This window comes from Peromyscus leucopus, chromosome 8a (genome assembly GCF_004664715.2).
Source record: "Peromyscus leucopus breed LL Stock chromosome 8a, UCI_PerLeu_2.1, whole genome shotgun sequence".
Lineage (NCBI taxonomy): Eukaryota > Metazoa > Chordata > Mammalia > Rodentia > Cricetidae > Peromyscus > Peromyscus leucopus.
In genome coordinates this window covers 35,578,229-35,591,829 of record NC_051085.1, presented here as the reverse complement: position 1 = coordinate 35,591,829, position 13,601 = coordinate 35,578,229, and the positions used below count along the sequence as shown (strand labels likewise).

At 43.2% G+C, this 13,601-nt stretch overlaps 1 protein-coding gene across 8 annotated transcripts in view; it reads left to right on the top strand.

Annotated features, from left to right (window-relative positions):
* Positions 1 to 13,601, top strand: part of Aig1 (androgen induced 1) — a 222,679-nt gene that overhangs the window by 122,574 nt on the left and 86,504 nt on the right. The window contains exon 4 of one of the 8 annotated variants that reach the window (XM_028861412.2): positions 5,735 to 6,537. The exons of the other annotated variants lie outside the window; for them this stretch is intronic. Within the exon in view, the coding sequence (XP_028717245.1) occupies positions 5,735 to 5,785 (51 nt within the window). The 3' untranslated portion in view covers positions 5,786 to 6,537. Of the gene's footprint in view, positions 1 to 5,734; positions 6,538 to 13,601 lie in introns of those variants that run through there. 8 annotated transcript variants of the gene reach the window in all.

Sequence of the window (13,601 nt, the reverse complement as noted above, 5' to 3'; positions counted from 1 at the left end):
ACATGAAATATGACTTAGAGGCATACCAGGCAAAGATGCTGGTCCCATGACAGAATACAGATTTGGGGCCAACGGAAGAAATGTGGATGCCTTCAGCTTTAGGGAGCAGAATGTGGCCCTAAGTGTATTCCTTGCCTTCTGTGGGAACAAAGTATGATTTCAGGATACCTGCCAAATGTGCCTTTATGGCCCTGTAGGGAACAGAGAAACAGCTGAGTCCCAACATAGTTAAAACTAGTTATCCTCATCACTCCTATTTGAAGACCTTTGCTTCCAAATAAGGAATTAGTCTGAGGAGACTTACATTTTAACTGTTGTGAGACTTCTTATGTAGTGTGTTCCTCTACACAGCCTTTGAGTTTCCACAGCTGCTACATTACAGGTTGAGAATTCCTGTGAGCCATCCACCACACCCCAGGATCAGTTCTCTCTTCCAGTCTCTTTGGTGCTTGCTCACAACTAGAAGTATAACTTGTTGGAAGATGTAGGAAATATACTTTGTTATATAATGTGTATCTTCATATTTGAAACTGAATGCTTTAAATCTCACTGGACCATAGAAATGATTATCAATGCACTACGTGTCACTTAAAACAATTTAGGAACTTTGTGCGCGGGCACACGTGCACGCGCGCATGTGTGTCCTTGTTTGTATGTGCACTCCATGTGTGCAGGTATCCTCAAAGGCCAGAGGAGTGCACTGGAGCCCCTGGAGCTATATAGGTGCAGGTGTTTGCGAGCCACCTGATGTGTGTGTTGGGAACCAAATCCCACTCCTCTGGAACAGCAGCAAGTGTTCTCAACTGCTGAGCCATCTCTACTGATCAAATAGGCTGGGCACCATGGCAGTGTGGACGCATCATTTGTATTTAGCAGACTATACCATGCTCATGGGCTGCTCTCTCTGTAAAATGATGACAAGGACGGTGCCATCAGTGTTTTATTTTTTTATAATGGTGTTATTGTAAACCATTGGATGACTCTGGTATTAGACTTTCAGAAAAATCCTCTCTGGCTATAGTCAAGGATGAATTTTACTGCTATTTATGATACAATAGCACTTTATGTGCAGCCTTCAGATTTTCTAAGACTTCATCATTTAGAGACAGTAAATAACAAAACAGCAGACTCTACTGGATATTTCCTGATCTCTCTTTTTTAAAGTTTAATTAAAAATAACATTCTAAGTTCAACATTTTTCTTAAGTCATTAATTACAACTTCTAGCCTCATCATTCTTTCATTTTTTGCCAGGAGACTTGTAGTCATTGCTCCAAACTCTTAGATCTCAGATGATGTCACCTCTGTGTTTAAAGCCCTCCCATAAATCCCAGCATCTATAGTTTCCCATTGGATGGAATGGCTATTTCTAGTTATGCACAAAATGAGATTAGAAGCACAGGACAGAACGTTTAGACTATTTGCATGCTTATTTAATATGTATTAGGAAAATAGAAATGCATATTAAAGTTTAACTATACTTTATAAGAGGATATTATATATATTATTATATGATAACATTAGAAATGAATAAGAAAACAATATCCTATTAAAGGATATTATTGCTTAGGATGATAATAAAGTTAAGTGAACCAATATTAAATCAGCTTCTCAGATATGGGAAATTCATAAAGGTGTTAAGTCAATAACTAAACCTTGGGAAGCTTTAACAACAGAAATTTGACTCCATAGTTTATCTGTAACTTCATGTCTTGCCTCCCTTCACTCAGCTACTTGGGACAATTGGCTCCTCTTTAAATAATCAAAAGTACACAGGAATGGTTGAAATGAAATAGCATATTATATTTTATTCAACATATAGTAAAATGTTATCATTTATTTAGTAGGTGTTGTGGTTTTATTATAAAATGGTCCCCATAAACTCATGTGTTTGAACACCCGGTCCTTTGCTGGTGGTGCTGTTTAGTAAATTGTAGACCCTTTAGGAAGTAGAGCTTAGCTGGAGGAAGTGCATCACTGGCAACTGCCTTTGAGGTTTTATAGCCTGGCCCACTTCCTGTTTCCTCTCTGCTTCCTGAATGCTGATGCAATGTGACCAGCTGGCCTCATGCTTGGCCACCACGCCTTTCCCACCAGGGTGAACTCTATCCTTCTAAAACTGTCAACCAAAATACACCCTTTTCCCCATGAGTTGCTTTTATCAGAGAATTATCAGAGCAACAGAAACGTAGCAGGTAACCAATATTTACAAGATATTTTATATTCCTCATTTTGTTAGATCTTCAAAATCTGGTGTGTGTTTCACATTGATTGTCCTTGTTCTGTTCGCCGAACCACTTCCCAAGTGCTCAGTGGCTCACTTATGTCTGGTACACACTGGATTTGGTAGCACAGATATAGATGACTGGATGTTGAAGAAATGTGGGTTCTTGGACATGCCTATAGCACAGGTTGTATGTGGGTGCTGGTAGAGCAGAAGGAAAGGTAGTCAGAATCCAGGCTGTGAAGCCTTAGATGCCAAGTCAGTTTACCTATGAAGACACTCTGGAGCCTTTGATGTCCTTAAAATGTTTCATATAGTTATAATTTGAGGATCTGGGAAGTTATTCTGGCAACTCTATGTACATGGATTGGGGTGGCATAATGCAGACTCATGCTTCTCGATGTGCTGTATTTATGCTTCATAGGTTTTTTTGTAAACCCTATTCATTAACGGACATCTCAATTTTTCAGTGCTTTCTGAATCTGAATCATGTTCTAGACTTTAGCAATAATGGAGGGTATGATGGAAGAGTCTTTGGATATGGGCACCATTAGGTACAGGCCAAATGGAACCTAGTTCATGTTACCTAGACAGAAAGTCATCCACAAAGTCACAGGCAGTGGACCATCACCAAGTCCATGTTCGGGCTACCTGTCCTCTAAGTGGGAAACACGCAGTCACACTCCTCTTTGCCAATATGCTAGAGAATAATGTCTTTCTTTTCTGATAAAATTGACTTACCATCTTTCTCTGAATGCCTTGAGTAGGACATGTATTTGATGATCACAGTCTGCTAATTGAGTTCTCTATTACTGTTCTTCTAAGGCCAAGATAGGCATCCTGGATTTTCTTCTCAGGGTTACCTACTTTGCAGGGGCTCTTCCTTATGCTTTCTGGTCTAACTTTCTGCTGTTTTGCCTCCTAATACTCTGAGTCCCACTACTTTCTTGTTCAACATGCTCTGTATCGATGCACATTTATATGTAGAGTGTGGAGCAGATGAACCTGAAAGTGGCGTTCTTGCAGGGTGACAGGTTGGCCCTGCTCTTTGCTCTGTTCTGTGTGTTCCCAGGCCTCTACCAGTCCCCCTGAACATCATGATGGAAGCAACAAGTGTTACTGTTGGCCTCCCTTCTGCTCCTCCACCCCTGTGGTCTCTTGGAGTTTGGACAAGACACACAGAGCAGAGTATGGATGACAGGCAGAATAATGTGAGATACTCACAGGGTGAGGCTGGGAATGAGCAAAGGGAGCATCTCAGAGGGAGACACTCACAGCTGAGAGTGGGCCACAGCAGAGACACTGTGGAGGGAAACAGAAGCCGAAAGAGAGCAAAGGAGAGGGACACCATTTAGCCAACCTACCTTTTAAGTAGGCTTTAATGCTGTTTCTTAAGTTTTTTACAATAGCTTTCAATGGGTCATTTTTTTTTTCTGAGTGTAATCAACAGGCCCGTTGGGAAAGAACAAATGCATGTCTTTGTTATTTGCCAGAATGCCTCTTATTGGGTAGTAACCTTAGGATCTTCCTGGCCATTGTGAATGCCATCTCCACACAGAGACAGAGCTATAAACAGGATCCTTTCCTTTAACTGGTAGTCAAAGACTTCCAGTTCTAGTTCCTGGTTTTATTGGTTACTGAATATGATGAAGGGGCCCATCCCCGGTAACATGCTAGTTACCTATCTAAGCAGCCCACAAGCTAAGAAGCCATGGCAGATAACTTACTCTGTTTCCCTTCTTAGGGAAAAGGTATTCTGCGTCTCATTTCTGGACACCTGGGGTCTGCAGCGCTCCAGCCATCTCCCCAATCCCTTGGTCCTAATAGCCCAGAAAGTGGCTGAGGTAAGAGATGGTTTCAATGGCCATCACCATCTGCCCAACCTCCTAGTTATTTCTTAAAGCTTATAACTTACACCTAAAGTTTAAAACCTTCACTTTCAAAGTTGAGTCCTGAGATGAAAAACCTGAGATTTTTGTTTTGCTAAAATCAGAGACCAGGAAACTCTGGAACAGTTAATGGTTTGGTGGACTAGTAAGATGAACACTGTCACTTTGCTGTGCCCAGTGAGAATAGCTGTTACTCTTCTCTCTATATTACTGAGTGAGTAAATTGTTGGGCAGGACTTTCTGTTTTTCAATAGTTTGAGTTACCTTTGGGAAGCCAACTCCTGACCGTTTGACCGTTTGACTTGTCCATGGTGCTTGAGGGGCACCCAGCTAAAGACCCTCAAAGACATAAGTCTGCCTGTCTTAATGGGGATAACATTATCTCTGTGTGGAGGGAAGGCTTGGGCTTTGTTTTCCATATCATTAAATAAAACACGGGGTGACTCAGTGCTGACTGGGGCTTTGGGTTTAAAGAGAACAAGGGCAGGGAATGAGTGGTCCCCACCAGTTAAGCAGTCCTGGTCTGGGTCCAGTCTCCTTGATCACTGTCTCAGATCCAGCCCTCTGAGGTGGTCTGAAGCAGCCTGTGTTGTTTGCGGGGCGGAGGCAGTTCTCAAGGGATGGTTACTCCTGTTTCTGGGTGAGTCTTTACCCTCAAGGATGGCTGCCACAGGCTAGGGGTGTTCTGTCCTGTTAGTTTCTACTTTCCTGGAAGCCAAGGTGACAACGATGTCCATCTCTGTGCCTTCACCTTCGAAAAGGGATGAGACGGGTTGGACACATACTCTAGAGTACTGATGTTAACTGAGAGACTAACATGCCCTCTGCAGAAGAAGCAGGAGACTTAGGAATGGAGACAGATGGACAGACAGACAAACACAAAATGCAGGTAGAGAAATTAGGGTTTTACCCTGTATTTACTTACCTTTCCTATCTAAGAATTTTTTTTTAAGCAAAAGTGGCTCCTTTTTCATCTCCTGTCTAAGCAAAAGTGTCCATTTCCATGTCCTAACTAGATTTTGTTCATATTATGTTATGGATATTTACCACCACACTCAAAAGGCCATTCTTTAAATGACATTTTACACATTTCTTTTCCACTCATTAATGGTGCAGAGACTTAAATTCTAGAGGAGAGGAGATAGGAGGAAGGGGAGGGGGAGAAAGGAGAGGGGAGGGTCGGGGGAAGGGGAAGGGAGGGGAAGGACCAAGGCAAACCCAGGAGCTTGGGTTCTTTCCTTCTATTACTACTCATTTCTCTAGCATGTAAAAACTCCTTTTTCCACCTAAGGACAACAGATCCCTGCCGGACCTCAATCAATATTTCCTTCTCTTTTGAAACAGCCCCTGAAATGCTTTGATGTCCCCAGATGGGTGTAGGAAAGTCTGCTGGATTCTCTCTTTTCTCCGGGAGACCCCCTTAGGCATACCCATGGGCATATGGCCAATCACCCTAATCTATCTTTGAAAAAAAAAGCCACTAACAAAAGCCACAGGTCACCACAGCACAAACATCCCTTTTCTTCTTTTGAGCACCTGTGATGAAGAGAAGGAAATCTGTCCCTCAGAAAAGGCTCCTCACTCTAGAGGATGTGTCTAACCAGTCTCATCCCTTTTCGAAGGTGAAGGCACAGAGATGGACATCGTTGTCACCTTGGCTTCCAGGAAAGTAGAAACTAACAGGACAGAATACCCCTAGCCTGTGGCAGCCATCCTTGAGGGTGAAGACTCACCCAGAAACAGGAGTAATCATCCCTTGAGAACTGCCTCCGCCCCGCAAACAACACGGGCTGCTTCAGACCACCTCAGAGGGCTGGATCTGAGACAGTGATCAAGGAGACTGGACCCAGACCAGGACTGCTTAACTGGTGGGGACCACTCATTCCCTGCCCTTGTTCTCTTTAAACCCAAAGCCCCAGTCAGCACTCAGAAAACAGAATTGGGGTCACTTTATCTGTTCATGTCTCTTCTCTGCTTTTTAACTTTACTGGTCTATTCAATTGGTATATTGGGAAGTGTGGCCAAGTATAATCTATTGGGGCTTGCCAGATCCCCAGCATTTGCCCTAACAGTTTGGGTTGCAAGATGATGAAATGAATTATAGTTAGATGACCTTGGACTAGGACAAGAGGAGCTGCCCCCTTAGCAATAATGCACTTCCCTTGTAGGGACAAGGAACTCAAACTATTACTACATAGGCTTGCTTGTACATATGTTTGTTCATTCAGTCTTTCATGCATCTGTTATTATTGAGGACCCACAAAAAACTGTGTGCTCAGTATCCATGATTTAAAGATGACAGTATATGAGCTGCTGAAGCTCTTGTGGCAGACATGGGCAGGAGCATTTTCCTGCAAGGCAACCACCTTGCATTATATGCAAGCTGCTGTAGAAACCCAGAAGACAGGCTTTTCCTTCAAGCAGAATTTGGTGAAAACTTTCCAGGCAATGTGTTTTTTTTTTTTTTCTGGAACAAAATTTAATATTTCCTTTCATCACTATGGGTCTCGGGGAGGTTTTGTGTTAGAAATGTGTTTCTGTGAGGACGGAAGAAGAAAACAAGTCTGAAATTTGTAGAGATAAGTTTTTCATTGTGTGCTATATTTTATAGAATGGTGGCAAAGAAAATATGTGGGAAATGTGCATATCTGTAGGACTTATAACCCAGTACAGGAGAAAGGAAGTCCATCCACTATGCTTCAAGGGAAAATAGCGCCCTTTCATGCTAAATGCCTTCCTGGCATGCCATGCTCCCAACTTGCCCGTCTCATTATTCTCTCCCCTGCTACGTTCATAGTAAATGTAAAAATCCAGACTCACAACTAAGGCTCATATTATAAAACATGAAAATATGTCAATAAAAGAAACGTGCTTACGAATGTATGTAAGTTTTCCATGACACAGGAGTCTCTTAAAGAAAACTAGACCCCAAGAAGCAGGTTAATCTGTGGGGTTGGTGAAAACTGGAGAATTATATGACTGCATTTAAAAAAGTGTATTCCCATAGTGATTAAGTATAGGAAGAATAGCGAGGCATATTTGCTCATAATCTTAGCTCCTTTCTTCTGGGAAGGGGGGCAGGGCGGGGTATAGTCTCTAGTGGAGGTCTTCTCACTTTCTTCAAGGGAAGATCAGAATACCCTTCCAAGGTTTATGGCCAGCTTTAGGAAGGAGACTGGCGATGAGCCTAGGACCTTCCTGATCCTTCCATTTTTCTTCCATCCCTTTAGCATAGGGTGTTTTGAAGCTGCATGTCCTAACCACCTTGGAAGTAATTCGCTCAAAAGAAATTTGTTTTTACCTGCCTTGGACACTTTGGTTCTTTGATCCGGTAAGCTTCTGTGGTTTCGAAGGCTTGCCAGTTCTCAGGAGTAGAGCACATACGGCTGGTGTCCCTCCTGGTGACCTTCGCAGCCATCTGGGCCTGGAGCTGCGGCTGTCCAGCTCAGCCCAGCAGGGCAGGGCCTCTGCCTGCGTGTGCGGATGCCTCATTTGGACTCCATGTCTGTGACTCACGCCATCTGTTGGTAATTTGTCGTTTTTTCTGGAGTCAGGGTTTTCAGAGGACACGTTCCCTGGCACCCCTATGTGAGGTGCCCTGATGGCAAGTCTCTGAGTTATCTTCTCACCAACCTGTGGCCAGGGCCCACTGCTGGTTCTATGTCCAGCTGCTGTGAATGTAATGATGTTGTCCTTTGCACTTTGGAGAGCATCCCACCGAAGGGCCTACCCCCTTGGAAGCCACTTACAGTCTTTGGAGGACTTGTTTGAAGAGCAGCCAAGCTGGCAGCCATGAGGCTCCACTTTTACAACCTCTAACAACAGTAGGCTGTGGGCCTTGTGTCTTCTGGCCATCTGTTTAACTTGTCCCTCTTCAAATGGTAAGCCAAATGAGCCACCAACCCCACCCCCGACCCAACACTCGCCTACTAAATCACATTTGCTTCAGAGCAGCCTCAATAGATGCTCTTCCTGTACCGAACCATGTTTCATTTTCATGCTTTCCCTAGGACAGTCATCATATCCCCTTGAAGAAGAGACAGTGACTATCTTTGCTTCTTTGTCTAAGGAAATTGGGGGTTCCAACCAGTGTAGTAACTTGCTGTGACCACGTGACTAATAAATGATACCTCTAAAACTACACCTCTCTGCCTGCATCCAGAAATCAAGAGTTTGACTGTTTGGTATACTCCCTAGCATTAATAATATCATGCTTTGAGGTTCAGTGCCTTTAATAAATTCACCCTGCAGGCCTTCAATACAGCATCATATATCCATGAATGATGACTACTCACTCATTCATCCAACAGGTATTTTAGAGTTCTGCTCTGTGTGGTGCATTGTGTGGGGCCCTATGGACACAACAATAAGATTCTTGTCTTGAGAAACTTTAACTTGTGCAAACATCTCATCAGATCATCCTCCTACAGGGCATGCAACTTGGAAGACTGAGGTCATGTAACATGCAAGACTGAGGTCATGTAACATGAAAGGCTGAGGTCATGTAACATGCAAGGCTGAGGTCATATAACATGCAAGGCTGAGGTACTGTCACATGAGTTCATGGTTCTGCTTTGGTTGCCTTTCTGGAAACTAAGAATCCAAAGAGATGGCTAGTAGAGCCCACATTTGGTATGGATGCCCTGCAAAAATCCTTGAACCTCTCTTTTCCTTGTTTTAATTTAATAAGATCTGTGAGTCACCTTCAGTTCTAAATACCCTCTTTCTACTACACTTTACTTGGGAAGGAAGGCTGGAGTTTAGAAGTGGGGAGGAAGAGACAAGGCTAGGTTCTAGAGAATCAGCATCTGTCAGAAAATCTTGCTTGTGAATAGCGGAAAGGAAGATGGCCAACAGCTTGAAAACCTTTTTTCCCACTCAGAAAGAAGTCAGATGGTATTCTCCAGTGTTGTTTCACTTGCTAACAGTGCTGCCAGGATGTTATTTCTTTCTCTTTTTGACATGCCACCCTTAGTGTGTGAGCATTCCCTTCTTGCGTCCTTTCTTCTGTGCCCACGGGATGCCCCTGTTATTCCCAGACTTGTTTTTTTCATAACTGGCCAAGCAGAAAGACCTAAGGAAGAAGGCTTTCCTCCTGCTGTGACATTGGCTTTTGTGTTTTGCTTTCAGAAAGGGAGCCCTCCCCACCAGTCTCCTTTTCAGCTCGCCAGTTAGAACCAGGTCAGATGCCAAGTGCTAAGCCAATGGTAACCCATCCTTTAGATCCAGGATGGAAGTGACTGCTCTTCCTCTGCAGTCCCGGGATTCCCCAGAAGCTGTGAAGTCTGTGTTTAATTTGCAAGGAAGAAAGTGAGCAGCTAATTAATGGTGTCTGTCCTAGCTGGGTTTGGATGACTTGGATGACAGAAGAAAAAGAGCCTAAGAAAGGGCACAAGAAACAGATATAGATACAGAGACTCAATTGTTGGCATGTTCAGGAAACCCAAAACTCTAAACTGGAAGACATAACATATTTACAAAAGACCAGTGGGGTAAAAAGAGAGAAGAAGGAAAAAGTAGTGAGTGATTATGGCTAGCTGTGGCCACTTGATCTTGGAATCACCTACTGGAGAAACTCTGATGAGTAAGAACACTTCACACATTAATACTTAGACAGATCCTGGAGTAAAACTGTCACTGTCTGCAAAGATTTTGTTATGAGGGAAAAATCACCCAGAAAAGGAAAAGTAAAGTGAATGCCAATGAACACCCACAAGTAGCTTATATTTCATTTTCACTTAGGCCATGTCCAAGTGCGACAAGGAAATTCAAACATCCACCAAGGCAACAGAGAAGAGCATCAGTTATCCAGATGTCTTTATTACTCTGGACAACCTGACACAAAGATGGTGGAGACACATCCACCCACTGGCAGAGATATGGGTGTCTGCTTCCCCAAGTGTATACTTAGGCAATCCACAGTGTACTGATGGTGCACCTTAAAACACCTGAGAAGGGCTAGCTAATTCCTCTCAGAGGGAAGTAGAGCAGGCTCCAGCAGGATCTGAAGCTGCATAAGATTTGAGAGGGACCCTGTTGAAGGAAAGGAGACATTTAGAGATGAAACAGGACAGTCTAATCTAGAGGACCTCATAACAGAATTAAAGTCATCATTTTTTTTTCAACCAGTCTTACTCTTAAAAACCTGTAGGACCCAAAGAGCTGTCCTTAAAACACTCATCGGAACAGCTTGTCTCTTTTGCTGTGTTAAGACAGAAAGTGACTGTGGTTAGAGACTGAGAAATGAGGCTGCTTGCTGGTGGGCCAAGGAGCTTCCTTGCCTTAGCAGTGGGTAAGCAGATCCTCAAGAAGGCAGACAAGACCACATGTTCAAATCCCCGCCTCTTTACCCATGCCCTTTCCTTCTCGTTTTCCAATTTCCGGTCATGTGACCAGGCCCACCACGCCCAGTGAACTTTTCCCGTCAACACTGAAGTGTGTATCACTACACCTTTGACATTCTTGTGTGCTAGCATACGACCTGACACATGGCCTATGTTTAAGCATTGATGCTGATCACACATATGATTAAATACACAAAGGGACATGTTGCCTAATAGTGGCATCCATATTGTTTTCCTAAGTGACTGGAACTTACCCAGTGATCTCCTGTCTTTGTGAATGCTTCATCTGTCTAGAACCTCTGAGATGTGACAACAGGTGGGGATTGGGTAGCATGTTTCCCTCTTAATGGGTTCATCTAATACATAAGAGGGTAGGTGGAATTGAACTTCTACCTAAGCCCACCTGCCATGGTCAAAGAGATTGAAGGAGCAATGAGCCCACATTTTATGAACATACTCATGAAAAGAGTGTGGCATAAGATACATATTACAGATTCTTCTGCTAGATGTCCAGGGCTTGAATCCCAGCCTCATAGCTCTTGGTTGTACTGGAAAGTCACTCAGGCCCTCTATGCCTCATGTTTCGTATCTGAAGAACAAAAATAAAAATAGTAACTGTCTATACTTATCCATCATAAAGATAAACATAAATATAGGCAGTGCCTCACAAAAATATACATACTACACGTAGTGAATATCTCACAGGTGCTGACCCCGTGACCCCTAAGAGGTAACTATTATTTTTCACACTTTCGGAAGTTGAAAGTTTAAAGAATTTAAATGAAGATCTGGCTTAGGCCAATCAGGTAGTAAGCGAGAATACTGAGCTTAAAATTTAGGTCTGATCATTCTTCTGTACTCATAGATCCATTCCCTGGGTGAGGAGTCACGGGCTGTATAAGGATACGAGCTGAACATGAGCCTGGCAAGGAAGTCAGCACGCACTGTTCCTCCATGCTGCCTGCTGTACTTCCTTGGCCCCGAGTGAATGTTCCTCCCTTGACTTCCGGTGCCTGGCTCAGCCATCATTAGAAAAGCTTCCTCCTGCAGCAAATGGAAACAGATACAGAGACTCAAAGTCAGAGGGTGAGAGACCTTGGAAGACTCAGCCCTAAATGAAGTGTCTCCATCAAAATCCCTTCCCTTAGGACTCAGGGAACATTGTAGAAGAAGGGGCAGAAAGAGTGTGAGAGCCAGAGATGGAGGACACCAGGAGAACAAGTCACTCTAAATCCGCATGATCGAAGCTCATAGGAACTCACATCGACTGAGGCAGCATGCACAGGGCTTGCGTGGGTCTGCACCAGGTCCTCTGTGTACATATTATGGCTTCCAGTTTAGTGATTTTTATGGGATTCCTTTGTATACAAATGAATGTGTCTCTGATTCGTGTGCCTTCTCTTGGGCTCTTTCGCTTCTGTTTGTTTGTACAATCTGACTCCAATGTGATAGTTTTTGTTTTATTATATTTTATTTTTACTATACTTTATTATTTTAAAAGTTTAGCTTTATATAGCCATAGCTGATTACTCTGAGTGACAAATCTGATCTTTTTTGTAAACTTTCTGAACAGAAAATGAATTTTGTTTTTTTCCCTTTCATTGAAAACATTTTTTTCTCACATAGTATAACCTGATTATGATTCCCCTTCCTCCACTCCTCCCAGTTCCTCCCCACTTTCCCTCCCATCCAGATGCACCCCCTTTCTGTCTCTCATTATAAAACAAACAGTCTTCTAAGGAATAAAAGCAAAATATGATGTAAATATAATATAATGAAATAAGATGATATAAAACAAAAACTAACACAGCAGGGGTAGACAAAACAAACAGAAGCAAAGAGTCCAAGAAAAGGCAGGAGAAACAGACACAGTCATCTACACACTCAAGAATCATTGCACACTCATAAAATCACTAAACTGGAAGCCATAATATATGCAAGAAGGACACTCCTCTTGAGCAGAGCTCCCTGAGCCCTGAGGGGAGGGATTTGATGGAGACATCCTGGTTAGGGTTCAGTGTTCCAGAGCCTGTCAGTCTGTACATGTCTGGCTGTGGGTCTCTCTGTATTTGTTCCCATGTGCTGCAGGAGAAAGCTTCTCTAATGATGGCTGAGCAAGACACTCATCTATGAGTATAGCAGAATGTCATTAGGAGTCATTTTATTGCTACATTTTTTTTTTGTTTTTAGACCACTAGTATTTGGTTTTACCCTGGGACGCTGGGCTATCTAGTCTCAGGTTCTTGGTTACCCACGTATTAACCATGTAAGGTAAGGGTGCCATCTCATGGAGTGGGCCTGCAGCCCAATCAGATTCCCAGGTCCCTGTATGGAATCTCTAGTGTCATGTCCAAGACAGAACCACCTTAGAATCCTGTGGAGCCCTTTCTCGCTTCCCTACTGATACCAGACCTACTGGTTGGCAGCCTTGGCTCCTCATACATACTCCAGTGGGACCATCTTCATTTTACCACTTCTTGACTAGGACGCTAAGAAGCAAATAGGAAGAACGGATGGAGAGAGCTTATTCCCATGGAGCACTGCTGTTGCATATCCTGACGATCGCTTTTTTCTTTCATTGCATTCTCTCTTTGTTTAGTGAGCACTTGTACATCAGCGACTGGGCTAAGGAATTCACAAATATCAACTTATTTAATCCTCAGTATTAACCCCAGGGAATAGCTAGTATGCTTGCTATTTTATATGAATGAGGAAATGCACAGGGAATTTCACATATCATGCATGAATATCTGCCCATCTGTCTGTCTGTCAATTCATTTATCCATATTACTATATATCTCCATGGGTAGGCTTTGATCCAGTCACCATTTCTTTTTCCTGACAGTCAAGAAGAAAATCAGAAGAACTTAGAGTGAGCACTCTGCTGTAGCAGAGTGGGGAGAATTTAGCTGTAGTTTGTGTGGCAGTCTTTTTCTTTCCCTGCCTTGACAGTATATACCAGAAAAACAATTTAAGGGAAGAAAGATTCAGTTGGACTTATTTCAGTGATACCAATTTGTAGTGGGTAGCCATTCCAGCTTGAATCTGGAATTTCCAACCCCCATTGAGACTCTGGCAACTGTCACGCCTACGAGGCGGTGCCAGGGGAGGCACCTGGAGACCCGAGAGCTGGATGGGCGAGTGC